This window comes from Pongo abelii, chromosome 23 (genome assembly GCF_028885655.2).
Source record: "Pongo abelii isolate AG06213 chromosome 23, NHGRI_mPonAbe1-v2.0_pri, whole genome shotgun sequence".
In the NCBI taxonomy this organism is placed as follows: Eukaryota; Metazoa; Chordata; class Mammalia; order Primates; family Hominidae; genus Pongo; species Pongo abelii.
Genome location: NC_085929.1, coordinates 37,969,823 through 37,988,178, shown reverse-complemented (window position 1 = coordinate 37,988,178; position 18,356 = coordinate 37,969,823). Strand labels below are relative to the sequence as shown.

General features: G+C 44.4%; 1 protein-coding gene across 50 annotated transcripts in view; it reads right to left on the bottom strand.

The window, feature by feature from the left end:
• Nucleotides 1-18,356, bottom strand: part of SFI1 (SFI1 centrin binding protein) — a 121,230-nt gene that overhangs the window by 68,539 nt on the left and 34,335 nt on the right. For 29 of the 50 annotated variants that reach the window (XM_063722866.1, XM_063722888.1, XM_024240037.3 and 26 more), the window contains exons 3-5: nucleotides 18,152-18,325; nucleotides 15,923-15,994; nucleotides 1,197-1,307 (exon numbers count right to left, since the gene is read on the bottom strand). In XM_063722866.1, coding sequence (XP_063578936.1) covers nucleotides 1,197-1,307; nucleotides 15,923-15,994; nucleotides 18,152-18,325 — 357 coding nt within the window. The remainder of the gene's footprint in view (nucleotides 1-1,196; nucleotides 1,308-15,922; nucleotides 15,995-18,151; nucleotides 18,326-18,356) is intronic. The other 21 variants (XM_063722881.1, XM_063722884.1, XM_063722882.1 and 18 more) reach the window with 2 other exon arrangements.

Below are 18,356 nucleotides of genomic sequence, written 5' to 3'. Positions count from 1 at the left end.
GCAAGCTCCGCCTCCTGGGTTCACGCCATTCTCCTGTCTCAGCCTCCCGAGTAGCTGGGACTACAGGCACCCGCCACCACGCCCAGCTAATTTTGTTTTTTGTATTTTTTAGTAGAGACGGGGTTTCACCGTGTTAGCCAGGATGGTCTCGGTCTCCTGACTTCGTGATCCGCCCACCTCAGCCTCCCGAAGTGCTGGGATTATAGGCGTGAGCCACCGCGCCCGGCCACAATTTATTATTTTTAAAACAGGGCCGGGTGTGGTGGTTCATGCCTGTAATCCCAGCACTTTGGGAGGCCAAGGTGGGAGGATCACCTGAGGTCAGGAGATTTGAGACCACACTGACCAACATGGAGAAACCTCATCTCTACTAAAAATACAAAATTAGCTGAGTGTGGTGGCCCATGCCTGTAATCCCAGCTACTAGAGAGGCTGAGGCAGGAGAATCACTTGAACCCAGGGGGCGGAGATTGCAGAGAGGCAAGATGGCACTATTGCACTCCAGCCTGGGCAACAGGAGCGAAATTCCATCTCAAAAAAAAAAAACAAAAAAACAGGCCAGGCGCGGTGGCTCATGACTGTAATCCCAGCACTTCGGGAGGCCAAGGCAGGCGGATCACCTGAAGTCAGGAGTTCGAGACCAGCCCAGCCAACATGATGTAACCCTGTCTCTACTAAAAGTACAAAAATTAGCCGAGTGTGATGGCACATGCCTGTAATCCCAATTACTCGGGAGACTGAGGCAGTAGAATCGCTTGAACCTAGGAGGTGGAGGTTGCAGTGAGCCAAGATCGTGCCACTGCACTCCAGCTTGGACAACAGAGTGAGACTCTGTCTCAAAACAAAACAAAACAAACAAACAAACAAAAAACCCCAGAATACTTTCAGAATGAGAAATTATATAGAAATGAAAATCGGTGGGAAAATCCCATTCAAAGTATTAGCATAACCAACACATAATGGTTACCTGAATTAGAGATGTGGGAGGTGTGTGTGTGTGTCTGTGTGCATGTGCTCAGCATGTGCATGCATGCTTGGGTCTAATTTGGAACTCTGATCTTGCTAACTCTAAAAAGGATTTGAAGAAAAACCAAAAGTGACCCAAAGTTTGCTTCTTTTGACCATAAACATGCCAACAAATAATCATCTGATAATGTGCATCAGTAAAACTGAAGGAGTATAACATGAAACCTGACCTGTAGTGACAGTCAGCTCGAACACAGAGTTTCCACTCGTGATGGAAAACCCACCACTCTTCTTTCCATTCTTCGAAGACCTTCCGTAGTAATTGCTGCTCATAGTAAAATCTAGGGCAAAAAAAAAAAAAATATATATATATATATATGATGATGTTGGAGCTAACATCTCTTCCCAAATCACAGTTTCATATTCTTGCCGTCTCATGAAAAAGTACAGCCGGGCGCGGTGGCTCACACCTGTAATCCCAGCACTTTAGGAGGCTGAGGCGGGTGGATCACAAGGTCAGGAGATCGAGACCATCCTGGCTAACATGGTGAAAGCCCGTCTCTACTAAAAAACAAAAACAAAAAAAACATAAACACCGGTCGGGCGCAGTGCCTCACGCCTGTAATCCCAGTACTTTGGGAGGCCAAGGTGGGTGGATCACAAGGTCAAGAGATCGAGACCATCCTGGCCAACATGGTAAAACCGCATCTCTACTAAAAATGCAAAAATTACCTGGGCATGGTGGCACATGCCTGTAGTCCCAGCTACTCAGGAGGCTGAGGCAGGAGAATTGCTTTAACCCGGGAGGCAGAGGTTGCAGTGAGCCGAGACTGCACCACTGCACTCCAGCCTGGTGACAGAGCAAGACTCCGTCTCAAAGAAAAAAAAGAAAAAGTAAACACCAAGATAGATTAAAAATAGAGGCCAGGCATGGTGGCTCATGCCTGTAATCCCAACACTTTCAGAGGTCAAGGTGGGAGGACTGCTTGAGGCCAGGAGTTCAAGACCAACCTGTGCAACATAGCAAGACTCCATCTAGGGCTGGATGTGGTGGCTTATGCCTGTAATGCCAGCACTTTGGGAGGCTGAACTCCTGCTGGAGTTCAGGACCAGGCTGGGTGACATGGTGAAACCCAATCTCTACAAAAAATAAAAAATCAGCCAGGCACAGTAGGGGCACGCTCTTGTAGTCCCAGCTACCTGGGAGGCTGAGGTGGGAGGATCGCTTGAGCCCAGGAGGCAAAGGTTCCAGTGAACTGAGATTGCGCCACTGCACTCCAGCCTGGGCGAAAGAGTAAGAGCCTGGCTCAAATACATTAAAAAAAAAAAAAAAAGCTGGACACAGTGGCTCACACCTGCAATCCCAGCACTTTGGGAGGCCAAGGCAGGCGGATCACAAGGTCAGGAGTTTGAGACCAGCCTGGCCAGCATAGTAAAACCCCATCTTTACTAAAAACACAAAAATTAGCCAGGCATGGTGGTGCACGCCTGTAGTCCCAGCTACTCGGGAGGCTGAGACAGGAGAATTGCTTGAACCTGGGAGGCAGAGGTTGTGGTGAGCCGAGATGGAGCCACTGCACTCCAACATGGGCAACAAAGTGAGACTTCGTCAAAATAAAATAAATAAAATTAAATTAAATTAAAATAAAATAAAATAAAATAAAAAATAATAAAATAAAATAAAATAAAAGACTCCATCTCTACCCAAAAAATAAAAATAAAAAAAAGTGTGACGATGTCTTACTATATTACCCAAGCTGTTCTCAAACTCTAGGGCTCAAGCGATCCTCTCACCCGTGCCTCCCAAAGTGCTGGGATTATAGACATGAGCCACTGTACCCAACTCTACGAATTTTTTTTTTTTTTTTTTTGAGACGGAGTTTTGCTCTTGTTGCCCAGGTTGGAGAGCAACGGTGTGATCTCAGTTCATCGCAACCTCTGCCTCCCGGCTTCAAGCGATTTCCCTGCCTCAGCCTCCTGAGTAGCGGGATTACAGGCATGTGCCACCATGCCCAGCTAATTTTGTATTTTTAGTAGAGATGGGGTTTCTCCATGTTGGTCAGGCTGCTCTCAAATTCCTGACCTCAGGTGATCTGCCTGCCTCGGCCTCCCAAAGTGCTGGGATTATAGGCCTGAATCACCGCATCCAGCCCCCACTAAATTTTTTTAGCCAAGTATGGAGGCACGCACCTGTGGTCCCAGCTATTCCAGAGGCTTAGGTGGGAGGATCACTTGAGTCCCAGAGGTCGAGGCTGTAGTGAGCCGTGAATGTGTCACTGCACTCTGGTCTGGGCAACAGAGCAAGACCCTATCTCTTAAACAATCAAAAAAACTTAAAAAGAGGGAAAATAGATATATTTGGCTTTTTCAGGTCAGAATCTCAGAGCTACTTAAACTAGAAATGAGGTTAAAAAATTTCTAATATTGATTTTACTCATTAAAGATGTTAAAGTAAAATAAAAATCTGACTTTTTTTTGGAGACAGGGTCTCGCTCTGTTGCCCAGGCTGGAATGCAGTGGTACAGTCATGGCTCACTGCAGCCTTAACATCCTAGGCTCAAGTGATCCTTCCACCTCAGCCTCCCAAATAGCTGTGACTACAGACATGCTCCACTACTATGCCTGGCTAATTTTTTATTTTTTGTAGAGGCAGGGTTTCACTATGTTACCCTAGCTAGTCTTGAACTCCTGAGCTCAGGTGATCCTCCTCCCTTGGTCTCCCAAAATCTGACTTTTCAAATACCATGAAGTGAATTGAAAATTATTATTTTTAATTATTTTCATTCACCAGAATGAAAAATATTTTTATTACTAAAAAGTAGTAATGTCTTATTTACAAACATAGGAAATTAAACTTATAAAATAAGTAAATGCCTAATAATATTCCTAGTACTTAACAGGAACATAGGATATTAATTTAGCTGAAATCTCAAGAGGGGAGTTACAACAACAGCAAAAGATGAGTAAGAGAAATTAGTCAGGAAAAAGGTAATAAGGAACACAGAAGAGCAGTGACAGATGGTGCTGATTTTTTAAAAATTTTTTTGAGACAGTCTTGCTCTATCACCCAAGCTGAAGTGCAGTGGCATGACCTCTGCTCCCTGTAATCTCCACCTCATGCATTCAAGTTATTCTCGTGCCTCAGTCTCTCGAGTAGCTGTGACTCCAGGCACACGCCACCCAAACGAGCTAATTTTTTGTATTTCAGTAGAGACGGGTTTTCGCCATGTTGCCCAGGCTGGTCTCGCACTCCTGAGCTCAGAAAATCTGCCCACCGTGGCCTCCCAAAGTGCTGGGATTACAAGCATGAGCCACCACACTGGCCTGTCAATCACTTTAAATTTCTTTTCATGGTTCTGCAGGTTACTAACATGTCGCTCCTCCTAACCCACTCATAGTTTAGTTTTTGTTTTTCTTTTTTTTTTTTTTTTTTGTGACTGAGTCTCGCTCTGTCGCCCAGGCTGGAGTGCAGTGGCACAATCTTGGCTCACTGCAAGCTCTGTCTCCCAGGTTCAAAGGATTCTCCTGCCTCAGCCTCCAGAGTAGCTGGGACTACAGGCGCGTGCCACCATGCCCAGCTAATTTTTGTACTTTTAGTAAAGATGGGGTTTTGCCATGATGGCCAGGCTGGTCTCGAACTCCTGAGCTCAGGTGGTCCACTGGCCTCAGCCTCCCAAAGTTTTGGGATTATAGGCGTGAGCCACCGCGCTCAATTCCACTCACGGTTTTTAAAAACTAGCTTACAAAGACATACATAAGGTAATTCACCTCACTATTGTTTATAATAATAATAAGAGAAGAGTGAAACACCACAAATACCCATCAAAAGAGGACAGGTTAATACAATTCAATCAATGCCATACGCTCATTTTCTATGAATGAAGCAGAGCTAAGGGCACTGAAGTGACAGATGCCTCAGAAAGTGATTAAGTGAAAAAATAAAGTCACTGCATGGTATGTATAATATGGTATCTTTTTAAAAAAATTAGGTCACGCCTGTAATCCCAGCACTTTGGGAGGCCGAGGCGGGCAGATCATGAGGTCAGGAGATCGAGACCATCCTGGCTAACATGGTGAAACCCCATCTCTATTAAAAATGCAAAACATTAGCCGGGCGTGGTGGCAGGCACCTGTAGTCCCAGCTACTCGGGAGGCTGAGGCAGGAGAATGGCATGAACCCGGGAGGCGGAGCTTGCAGTGAGCCGAGATGCACCACTGCACTCCAGCCTGGGTGACAGAGAGAGACTCTGTCTCAAAAAAAAAAAAAAAAGAAAAAAAATTAGGTCAGGCACAGTGGCTCACACGTGTAATCCCAGCACTTTAGGAGGCCAAGGCGGGCAGATCTCTTGAGGTCAGGAGTTTGAGACCAGCCTGGCCAACGTGGTGAAACCCCGTCTCTACCAAAAATACAAAAATTAGCTGGGCATGGTGGTGCGTGCCTGTAGTCCCAGCTACTTGGGCGGCTGAGGCACAAGAATTGCTTGAACCCAGGAGGTGGAGGTTGGAGTGAGCTGAGATCAGGCCACTGCACTCCAGCCTGGGTGACAGAGTGAGACTCTGTCTCAAAGAATGAATAAATAAATAAATAAATAATAGTATTTATATATATATTTTTTGAGACAGAGTTTCCCTCTTGTCGCCCAGTCTAGAGTGCAATCGGCACGATCTCAGTTCACTGCAACCTCCACCTCCCGGGTTCAAGCGGTTCTCCTTCCTAAGCCTCCCATGTAGCTGGGATTACAGACATACACCACCACGTCCAGCTAATTTTTGTATTTTTAGTAGAGACGGGGTTTCACCATGTTGGCCAGGCTGGGCTTGAACTCCTGACCTCAGGTGATCCACCTGCCTCGGCCTCCCAAAGTGCTGGGATTACAGACATGTGCCACCATGCCCGGCCTATTTTTATGTATTTATAGCACCCATATGTTGGAATACATCAAATATATATACACACACACATACATACACATTTGTGTACATATAAACAAGCATGTGTGTATGCATACATAAATGATTATATCATACATATTAAAAGCCTGAAAAGACTCCAGAATATCAAATTAATGTCAGTGGTTCTCTCTCGGGGGGTGGGGGGTAGATTATAGGAGACTGGCTCCTAAACTGTACATTTCTTTACAGTAGTACATTTCACGAGTTTAGTAGCAAGACCCCTATCTCTACTAAAAATACAAAAATTAGCCAGGCGTGGTGGCGCATGCCTATGGTCTCAGCTACTTGGGAGGCTGAAGCAGGTGACTTGCATGAACCTGAGAGGTTGAGGTTGCAGTGAGCCGAGATTATGCCACTGCACTCCAGCCTGGGTAACAGAGTAAGACTCCGTTAAAAAAAAAAAAAAAAAAATTGTAGGCCGGGCACGGTGGCTCACACCTGTAATCCCAACACTTTGGGAGGTCGAGGTGGGTGGATCACAAGGTCAGGAGTTCGATACCAGCCTGGCCAAGAGGGTGAAACCCCGTCTCTACTAATAACACAAAAATCAGCCAGGCATGGTGGTGGGCACCTGTAATCCCAGCTACTCAGGAGGCTGAGGCAGAAGAATTGCTTGAGCCTGGGAGGTGGAGGTCGCAGTGAGTCAATCGCGCCACTGCACTCTAGCCTGGGTGACAGAGTGACTCTATCTCAAAAATAAAATAAAATAAAAAATAAATAAATAACAAATAAAAAAAAAATTACCACCTTCGTCTCAATCCCACCCCATGCCAGAAGGAGTTGGAGGGTATCTCTTTTGTCTGGGGAAAACTGATCAACCTAAGGGGAAAGGCCTTCAGAGATGCAAACAGCTAGATTCCCTGGTGAAATCTGCCCCAAAAGCCTACAGTGAAGCCTTCAAGTTATAAGTCCTCATGCTTACATATAAAAGCTTCTGGCTGGGTGTGGTGGCTCACACCTGTAATCCCAGCACTTTGGGAAGCCGAGGTAAGGCAGATCACCTGAAGTCAGGAGTTTTAGACCAGCCTGACCAACGTGGTGAAACCCCATCTCTACTAAAAACTGAAAAAGTAGCCAGGCATGGTGGTGCATGCCTGTAATCCCAGCTACTCTGGAGGCTGAGGCAGGAGAATCACTTGAACCCAGGAGGCAGAGGTTGCAGTGAGCTGAGATTATGCCATTGCACTCTAGCCTAGGCAAAAGAGTGAGACCCTGAAAAAAAAAAAAAAAAAAAAAGCCTTCTAAAATTAGCTTTTTAGGGCCCTGCTCTTAAATATAAACAGGCAATAAAGAATCTCTTGACATTTGAGGAAAGGCTCCAGCATGACACAGTGACCAAAAATACAAAGAAAAAAGGATCTTAGAAGAAACACAGTGTAAGCAGATAAAAATCTTAAACCACATTATCCTCAAAAAATTTTGAGCCTCCAGGATACTATTAAAAAGAAAGGAAACATGGCAGAGAACAAAAGAAGCTTTTGGAAATTAAAAAGGGAACATGCAGAGAACAAAAACAAGCTCTTGGAAATTAAAAATATGACAGCAGAAATGAAAAACAAAATCAATAGGTGACACAAAAAGTTGGTTGGTCTTGCAGGCCACAGTAAGGACTCTGGGCTTTTACTTTCAGCAGGAAGCCACTGGAAGTTTGACGGAATGATGTGACTTGATTTACTCAGACTACCTACTGAGAAGATACTGACTAGGGGCAAGACAGGAAGCAGGAGACCAATGAGGGGCCATTGGAGTCACTCGGGGGAGAGATGCTGATGGCTTGGACTGGATGGTAGCTACTAGAGGTCTGAAAAGTGGCTGGATTCTGAATGCATTTTGAAGGTTGAAGCAACATGATTTTGGCATGTGGCATTTTAAATTGGGGTGTGAAAGAACAAGAGGTGTGAAAGATGACTTCACCGTTTCTGACCTGAGCACTTGGAAGGATGGAGTTTCCACTCACTGAGAGGGGGAAGATGACGATTTCAGTTTCGGACATACTATGGTGTGACACCCAGTGGAGTTGTCACATATGTAAAAGTCCAGAGTTTCAAGGCAGAGGTCTTGGCTGGGCATACACATCTGAGAATCACTGTGAGATCTGATGAGATTTTGGTTGTGAGGCAGCTAGAGAAGCAGTGCAAAGACTAGGTGTTGGGATATTTAGATGAGGAAGAATCAACAAAGGAGAGTTAGAAGGGGCAGTCAAACAGGTAGGAGAAAAAACACAAGAGGATGGTAACTAGAACCGGGGAGAAGAAACGGATTCTAGAAGAAGGAAATGATGGACTCTCTAATGCCGCCTGGCAGGTCAAGTTAAAGAAAGTTTAGGAATTCGTCATTGATTTTAGCAAATTTAGTGACTTTAACAAAAACAGGAGAAATTCATCATTTGAAACACAGTAGAGGCTGCAGCAGTCAGGGACATTTCTGAAGTGAGGATCTTTGATGCCTAGGTGCTACCCAAGCCATATATGAAGCTACCTTAATATGTGAGTTGTGCCATTCACAGCAAAGTAGTTAGAAATCAATCTCATGAAGCCCCCTAGGACTGAATACCCACACCTCAATTTCGACCTGCAGGCGTTGCCCTATGACTCCCACTAAAACCCATTAAGAAGCTGTGTCCTTAAGGACTGAAAAAAAATTATTCTCCAGAGAAAAATAAAATGGAAATTGTACTTAAAAAAAAAAAAAAAAAGGTTAAGGCTGGGTGCAGTGGCTCATGCCTGTAATCCCAGCACTTTGGGAGGCTGAGGTGGGTGGATCATTTGAGGTTAGGAGTTCGAGACCAACCTGACCAACATAGTGAAACCCCGTCTCTACTAAAAATACAAAAATTAGCCGGCCATGGTGGCGCGTGCCTGTGGTCCCAGCTACTTGGCAGGCTGAGGCAGGAGAATTGCTTGAACCCGGGAGGCGAAAGTTGCGGTGAGCCAAGATCGCGTCATTGCACTCCAGCCTGGGCAACAAGAGTGAAACTCTGTCTCAAAAACAAACAAACTAACAAACAAACAAAAAACAAAGCTAAAACATTATCTAAGCACATAAAGGCATTATTCTGCAGTTTGCGGTACGATATTATTCCCGCCTAACACTCCTAAAATTGAGAAATAAATAACTCAGTATGGAAAAAGCCTAAAAACAAAGATCAGGATGCCCAACGTTCCCCCAAGTAACAAAGAACCTACTTGATTTTAACAGATTGATATTTGATATTGATATATAGATATTAGAAAATAACTATCCTTTCACAAGTTTCTAAGTCAATGGAAATACAGTATCAGAATTCTAATTCTGGTAGCTGCTTAGAAAACAAATATTCTCACTCTGTCATTTTGTAATTTGCAAAACTGAGGCCTACAGGCATAACTATCCTCAGATCAAACAATAGCTAGGGCCTGAGTTAGAATCAAAGCTCAGGTCTCCTTAATTCTAGTCCAGTATTCTTTCCTCTACACCCGGCTACTACTGAAGAGCGAAGACATGAAAAACAGCATAATGCAAATGTTTTAAAGCAGTGTAGCAGTGTTAGCTAGCAGTCACTGGCTAACCCAACACCCACTGCCAAGCCCTTTTTCTCATAAGTATCCACTAGAGAGGCCAGAAAGATTTCTTTCCCAAACTCCTCTGTAGCTAAAGGTGGCCGGTAACAAAGCTCTGGCCAATGAGGCAGAAGCAGAATGCAGTGGGGAACTTCCAGGGAAGTTTTCTTTCCTGATAAAGAGATCAAACTGATGCCACCCTTACCCCCACCTTCCTGTGTAAAGCTAGAATAGTCATCTTGCAACTATGAAGTGTTACCTATGAGGACAAAGGGCCAATGTGCTAAGGATGTTGAACTAGAAAGGTACTAGAAGCCTGAGTCTAAAACAACATCACTGAACAGCTGAAGCGATACCAGTAACTGCCAATCTCCAGGTGGCTTGTTAAAAAAAAGAAGTAAATCTCCTCATGCCTGTAATCCTAACACTTTGGGAGGCAGAGCAGGGAGGATCGATTGAGCACGGGAGTTCAAGACCAGCCTGGAAAACATAGTGAGATCCTATCTCTAAAAGTAAAAAAAAAGTTAATTTAAAAAAAAAAAAACAGAAAAAACAAATCTCAATTTGTTTCAGCCATTGTTAGACTTTCTCTTAGAGTCAATGTACTTCTAACATACAATCAGCATTTCCCAAGGACTTGGAAGGCATTATTTGAAAGTTCCCAGTCAAATATGGGTCAAATATAGATAAATAAAATTGAGTAAAAAATGGATTTTAGGGCCGGGCACGGTGGCACATGCCTGTAATCCCAGCATTTTGGGAGGCCAAGGCAGGTGGATCACTTGAGGTCAGGAGTTTGAGACCACCCTGGCCAACAGGGTGAAACCCCATCTCTACCAAAAACACAAAAAATTAGCAGGGCCTGATGGCGTGCACCTTTAATCCCAGCTACTCAGGAGGCTGAGGCAGGGAATTGCTTGAGCCCAGAAGGTGGCGGTTGCAGTGAGCCAAGATCGTGCCACTGCACTCCAGCCTGGGCAACAAGAGCAAAACTTTGTCTCAAAAATAAATAAATAAATAAAACGGATTTTAGGAAAATAGTGGAGGTAGCAACACAGTTTTCAATCTTTGGATCCCCGAGTAGCATCTGAGGAAATTAACAACAGGAGAACCCCAAAATAGCCAATGAGCAGTCGTTGGAAGGTACAGAGGCCCAATTTGAGACTAGCAGCTGAAACTATGAGTTTTATCCTCTCCAGCACCAAGGCTCACATAAGAACTGAAACAGCTAGAGCAGTCCAGCCCCTAGGGAATCTCAAAACTGATCAGCCAGGGTACCCTTCTAGGACAGGGCTTCATATGGAGGAGAAACAGCCACGGGTAGAAAAAAATTTGAGCAGGAGAGGGTCAAAAGAGACAAGGAAAAAGAAGATCCAGACCAAGTGCGGTAAGGGAACAAAACCAGGATACCCCATAAACAAAGCCACTATATTTTTGAACCCTAAACAAAAACAACAGAAGAAGGAGTTCTATGAAATTAGTAAAACTTAAGCGAAACTTGACTCACTCTAAAAGATCAGGATAATAAGGCAGGTGTGGTGGCTTGTGGCTACAGTCTCAGCTCCTTGGAAGGCTGAGGCAGAAGGATTAATTGAGCCCATGAGTTCAAGGCTGCAGTGAGCTATGATCACACCACTGCAGGGAAATACAGCGAGACCTCGTCTCTAAAAAAAATATATAAAGACATATAAATTAAAAAATTAAAATTCAGGAAAACTAATTTCACATAAAAATAAGCAATAAAATTAGCCGGGCATGGTGGTGCACGTCTGTAATCCCAGCCACTTGGGAGGCTGAGGCAGAGGCAGGAGAGGCAGTACAATCGCTTGAATCTAGGCGGCAGAGGTTGCAGTGAGCTGAGATCGCGCCACTGCACTCCAGCCTGGACAACAGAGGGAGACTCTGTCTCAGCAAAAAGAAAAAAAAGAAAAAACAAAAAAAAAAGGCCGGGCGCGGTGGCTCACGCCTGTAATCCAAACACTTTGGGAGGCTGAGGGCGGGTGGATCACAAGGTCAAGAGTTCGAGACCAGCCTGACCAACATGGTGAAACACTGCCTCTACTAAAAATACAAAAATTAGCTGGGTGTGGTAGCGCACATCTGTAATCCCAGCTACTTGGGAGGCTTAGGCAGGAGAATCGCTTGAACCCGGGAGGCAGAGGTTACAGTGAGCCAAGATCGCGCCATTGCACTCCAGCCTGGGCAACAGAGCAAGCAACACTCTGTCTCAAAAAAAAAAGCAATAAAAAAGCATTTGAGGCCGGGCGCCGTGGCTCATGCCTGTAATCCCGGCACTTTGGGAGGCTGAGTTGGGCAGATCACCTGACGTCAGGAGTTCAAGACTAGCCTGGCCAACAAAGTGAAACCCTATCTCTACTAAAAATTAAAAAATTAGCTGGGTGTGGTGCCTGTAGTCCCAGCTATGTGGAAGGCTGAGGCAGGAGAATTGCTTGAACCCAGGAGGCGGAGGTTGCACTGAGCTGAGATCATGCCACTGCACTCCAGGCTGGGCAACAGGGTGAGATACGGTCTTAGGAAAAAAAAAAAAAAAAAGCATTTGAAGTTACATGAGGAAAGAAGATAAGGAGCAGAATAATATGCATATAAACACAAGTATGCCAGAAGATTTGTCCACAAAAAAGAAAAAAAAAAAACCTTGTTTACAATCTCAAAATGAGATAAAAGATTATAAGAAAATAAATTCAAAGCTTCTGTAAACTAAGACAAGCAATGAATCTTCAAAAGAGCAAAAATTAGACTAACAGCTTAGAAATGGAAGCCATAGGACAGTGATGGAATATCTTTGATGGAATATCTTTGAGGTGCTGGGAAAAAACTAGCAGCCCAGACTTCCATACCCAGTGAAAATATCATTCCAAGGTGAAGATGGAATTAGACAGACAAAATCTGAGAGAATTTCTCACCAGCAGACCTACCCGAAAGAAAATACTCTGGGACGTTCTGATAGGAGAAGGAAAATTAGATAGAAACCTGGAGATGTGAGAAGAAAGAAAAAAGGGAACAGAAAGGGTAAATATTTGTTGTAATGTTGGGGCAAAAAAAGAAAAACAAATGAAAAAGGAAGGGTAAATAAGGTAAATATGTGAATAAATCTAAATAAATATTGGCTATATAAAATGAGAATAATAGGCTGGGTGCAGTGGCTCAGGCCTGTAATCTCAGCACTTTGGGAGGCTGAAGTGGGTAGATCACCTGAGACCAGGAGTTCAAGACCAGCCTGGCCAACATGGTAAAACCTTGTCTCTACAAAAATACAAAAATTAGCCAGGTGTGGTGGCTCGCGCCTGTAATCCCAACTACTCAGGAGGCCGAGGCTTGAATCCAGGAGGTGGAGGTTGCAGTGAGATGAGATTGTGCCACTGCACTGCAGCCTGAGTGACAGAGCGAGACTGTGTCTCAAAAAATAAAATAAAATAAAATGAGAGTAATAATGCTTTATAGATTTAAAAATATACACAAAGAGACGGAGATGGGCAGAGCTAAAGTATTCTAAGGATCCTGTCTTATCTAGGAAGAGGGTAAAGAACGAATTAACATTAGATTCTGGTAAGTTACAAATATACATTTGTATTTGAATGAAAATACACATTCACATTTGTAACTTATCAGGACAGTCAGTAAAGGAACAGTAAAAGAGAATATAACTTCTAAGCTAACAGTGGAGAATAGAATATGCAATAAATTAAACAAAAAAGAGAGAATTCTGACAATAGCAATTTAGATCAATTCTCCCAATGAACAACAAAAAAAGCAGAGCAAAAAAATTTATTTAAGGCACTGAAGAGCTACCAAGGCAGTGAAGGATGACATGCCCAAGATTCAGGAGAAGAAGGTAAAATAGAGGTGAACAATGCCTAGCACTTGCAGCTGGGACGGGCTACAGCTGAAAACAAGGGGGTAACATGATCAGCTCAGCTGCCCTGCTTGCTTTTGGTCACTTGCTTCTTTCTTTTTTTTTTTTTCTCTTTTTCTTTGAAGCTGAAGGTCACACCACTGAACACTAAAACTTTTTTTTTTTTTGAGACAGATTCTCTTTCTGTTGCTCAGGCTGGAGTGCAGTCGCGTGATCTCGGCTCACTGCAACCTCCGCCTCCTGGGTTCAAGCAATTCTCCTGCTTCAGCCTCCCTAGTAGCTGGGATTACAGGCACCTGCTACCATGCCTGGCTAATTTCTTTGTATTTTCAGTAGAGACAAAGTTTCACCATGTTGGCCAGGTTGGTTTCAAACTCCTGACCTCAAGTAATCCGCCTGCCTTGGCCTCCCAAAGTGCTAGGATTACAGGCAGGAGCCACCACGCCCGGCCTGAACACTAAAACTTAACCTTCATTGGCTACTTTCTAGATAACATTCATAGGTCACCATGGCAATGGCCACTTCAGTTATTCTTCAGGAAACCTGGGCTAGCTCCTGTACAGTTCAAACTGATGGAGACCACCAACCCTTCAACTGGGCCTGTGAAGGAGCCCAAGAGGGTAGGATCTTTTGATGCCTGAGGGCCAAAAACTCCACCCTCGGATCATGTTAACACCTCTATTTTCTGTACATGTGTCCTACGACATGCCATGAACCCTAACAACACTTGTGTGCAATGAATGTTACTGCATTTTCCCCAAGGTCAATCACCTTTCCCCACACCTTAAACCACCCACTTCCCTAACCCACAAATATCCCTAAGGCTTATCTTTGAGGAGGCCGGTTTGAGACCTGTTCTCCTACCTCCTTGCTCAGTGGCCTTGCAAGTAAGTTTTCTCTCTTTTGCAAAACCTGTGTCACAGTGATTGATTTACCACGCACGGGCAGAATGGACCTAGACCTGGCCGGTAACCTAGCCACATCAGGAGCTTCACTGTAAACATACAAAAAGGAGGAGATGGAACAGCAGGGCCCCTCATAAAGTATACAAAGAAAATATTTCAGAAAACACACACAGGCCAAGTTTGCTTGAGAGACATTGAATGAAGGAGTCAGACTGTCAAAAAATGAAACAGGAAAGATTACAGTAAGGGAAAGAAAAGGGGAAGAGGGGAGCAGGAGGGAACCCAAGACATTTCAGTTTTTAAGAAGTGCTTACATTCTCAAAGGCTGCCAATTCTCCTTTTGAAACATACCTCACACTGGTCCCTTCTCTCCAGCTCCCCTGCCTTCTGTACAGTGTCCCTGACTCCTGTGACTCTCTTTTGCAGTCCACTCTTAGCACTGCAGCTAAAGCAATTACAACCCAAAACCACAGCAATGGGCAGCACTGGTCTATACAAAATGAAGCTATGACAGAGGGATTTGCTCCTCACTAAAATTTCACTTCCTTTGCCAAACCCAATTTTCTTCCCCAGGTTCTGCACTTGATCAAGCCAATCTGTCAGTCTCACCAGTGCCCTGAAAGAGCTCAATTACTTCTCTTGGGAAAACATTTTTCCCAGAGAGATCTTACCTATCCTGGTTTACTTAAGTATGATTCTTTTTTATTCTTATTTTTATTCATTTATTTATTTATTTATTTTTGAGACGGAGTTTCACTCTGTTGCCCAGCCTGGAGTGCAATGGCACGATCTCGGCTCACCACCACCTATGCCTCCGGGGTTCAAGTGGTTCTCCTGCCTCAGCCTCCCGAGTAGCTGGGATTATAGGCGTATGCCACCACGCTCAGTTAATTTTTTTTTTTTTTTTTTTTGAGAGGGACTTTCGCTCTTGTTGCCGAGGCTGGAGTGCAACCGCGCAATCTTGGCTCATCGCAACCTCCGCCTCCAGGGTTCAAGCAATTCTCCTGCCTCAGCCTCCCAAGTAGCTGGGATTACAGGCATGCACCACCACGCCTGGCTAATTTTGTATTTTTAGTAGAGACGGGGTTTCTACATGTTGGTCAGGCTGGTCTCAAACTCCCGACGTCAGGTGACCCGCCCACCTTGGCATCCCAAAGTGGTGGGATTACAGGCATGAGCCACCATGCCTGGCTGCTCGGCTAATTTTTGTAGAGACGGGGTTTCACCAGGTTGGCCAGGCTGGTCTCGAACTCCTAACCTCACATAGTTCACCCGCCTCGGCCTCCCAAAGTGCTGGGTTTACAGGCGTGAGCCACGGCGCCCTGCTTGATTCTTTCATTTGGTCACTTGCTTGTTATTATTTTTTTTTCTTTCTTTTTCTTTGAAGCTGAAGGCCACAGTAGCTAAAGGCCACATCACTGAACACTAAAACTTAACCTTCGCTGGCTACTTTGTAGATAACATTCACAGCTCACCATGAATGCAGCTGCAGTCAACTAACAGGTATGAAGTTACCACTGTATTACATGGTTATACTAGGGACTGCTTCTGCCTACTGGAGGCTGGGGAGGAACAAGGGAGGAATGTAACAGCACAAGCCATAATGAAGTTTATATACAGGCTTAATATAAAAGAAAACCCTAGAATGAACTCAACACAATTATGTTGTTCTGAGCTAATACTACCTGGCTTTAGAGGGAAATACTCTTCCAAAAGTCATTCGAATCCATAAATATAAGAACTTTCTGGCCACGCATCTGAAAGAAGGAAAAAAAGGATATACATATTTTAAAATTCCATTTGGCTTACATCATCAGTTTTCTGGAAAGGAAAGGAAGCCTTTAAGGTCTCAGGGGGAGGAACGTTAGTATGAATCAAAAGGCAGTATCATAGCTAATTTTGCATCATACAGGGCATAGGATGGGGCAGATTTATAAAGCTAAAATCAAGCAGATTATTTTAAAAAAATATTTGCAATATAAATTGTCAATGAAGAGATTAAAAACTTCAAAAATGAGGTACAGGAAGTACATCATAATTCTTTTGTTCATATTATTCTTCCTGCCTAAAATGCCCGGCAAATGCCTGAACCTTCTCCAATGTAAACAGAGTGAGTAGTGTGTACTCTCAGCACTCTGTTCAAACCCCTCCTGTAATGTTATGACACCGTATCACAGTGATCAGCTCACAGGGTGTCTGTCATTCCCTCTGCACTGTGAGCCCCTGAAAGCAGAAATTGGTGCTTTATAGTACCCCCAGTACCTAGCCTGGTATACACACAAATGTGGCTTGTCTTTTTTTTTTTTTGAGACAGAGTTTGGCTCTGTCACCCAGGTTAGAGTACAGTGGTCCAATCTCTGCTCACTGCAAGCTCCGCCTCCCAGGTTCACGCCATTCTCCTGCCTCAGCCTTCCGAGTAGGTGGGACTACAGGTGCCCGCCACTGCGCCTGGCTAATTTTTTGTATTTTTAGTAGAGACTGGGTTTCACCATGTTAGCCAGGATGGTCTCGATCTCCTGACCTCGTGATCCACCCGCCTCAGCCTCCCAAAGTGCTGGGATTACAGGTGTGAGCCACCACGCCCGACCTTGTCTTTTTTTTTTTTTGAGATGGAGTCTCGCTCTGTAGCCCAGGCTGGAATGCAGTGGTGTGATCTCGGCTCACTGCAACCTCCATCTCCTGGGTTCACGCCATTCTCCTGCCTCAGCTTCCAGAGTAGCTGGGACTACAGGCGCCTGCCACCACGCCCAGTTAATTTTTTGTATTTTTAGTAGAGACGGGGTTTCACTGTATTAGCCAGGATGGTCTCGACCTCCTGACCTCGTGATCCACCCGCCTCGGCCTCCCAAAGTGCTGGGATTACAGGCGTAAGCCACCATGCCCGGCCAAAGGTGGCTTGTCTTATAGAGTTAAACCTTGAGCTTAACTTAAAACACACCTTCTCCTGCCCTTTATCTGGCTTATTCTTACATTATCCTTCAGGGCTCAGCTTAAACTCCACTTCCTCCAGAGAGTAACTGCTGGCTATACTAGTGTGGCTGTTCTCACCATATTTGCCTGTGGTACCACATCCTTCTCCTCTCATTGCACTAATCTCACTTTATTGTTGTGGCTTAACAGTCTATCAAGCCTACCTGATTTTAAACTCTCATTAAGTCATAAACCAAGATGATCTTATTCACTTTATATGCTCAGCATCTAGAGTAACACCTGGCATGGGTAAGCACCAGATAAATCTGTCATTGTTGTTTTGAGACAGAGTCTTACTCTTACCCAGGCTGGAGGGCAGTGGAGCGATTTCAGCTCACTGCAACCTCGGCCTCCCAGGTTCAAGCGATTCTCATGTCTTACCTCCCAAGTAGCTGGGATTACAGGCGTGTGCCACTGCACCCAGCTAATTTTTTGTATTTTTAGTGGAGACGGGGTCTCGAACTCCTGACGTCAAGTGATCCACCTGTCTTGGTCTCCCAAAGTGCTGGGATTACAGGTGTGAGCCACTGTACCTGGCCTGATAAATTTTTGAATGAAGAAATGGATGTCTTTAATGTACCTAATTAAGAGTAGCAGAAGTGTTACAGCTCTTCTAGAATTCACCAGAAAATTCAGGGGGGAAAAAAAAAGAGTAGCAAAAAAGAGTAGTTCCTTCTTTCTTGGACCACATTTAGACTTTTTCTGGAAGAATCTTGATAGCGTCATATTGCGAGGCACCAGTGGAGAAATGAAAACACTCAATGACAGATTTTATGTCTGCAGATTCCTGAATATCCTTTTCATCTGAACATTCTACTATAAAGAACAGGCATCAAGATCTCCCACTAATTGTGGCGGGAGAATAAGAATCATTCCCTCATTTTAACCAAGAAGGGAAAACAAAAGAAAAGTATCCATAGACTGGTGTCCACTCATAAGCTCACCTGATGCGCAATTCTCTTAACCGGCCCTGTCGGGTACAAGTATGTGTGCCACAATACTGCACTAGATGACTGGTACTAGGTAACTCCCTCCGGATCCCAAAGGATGCAGAAGACTTCTTGTTGGACAGTGTCTTTGTAGAATAAGGTTTCTTAACTGCACCATCCTTAAAATACCTTTAATTTGAGGAGGAAGGAGGCAAGGAGA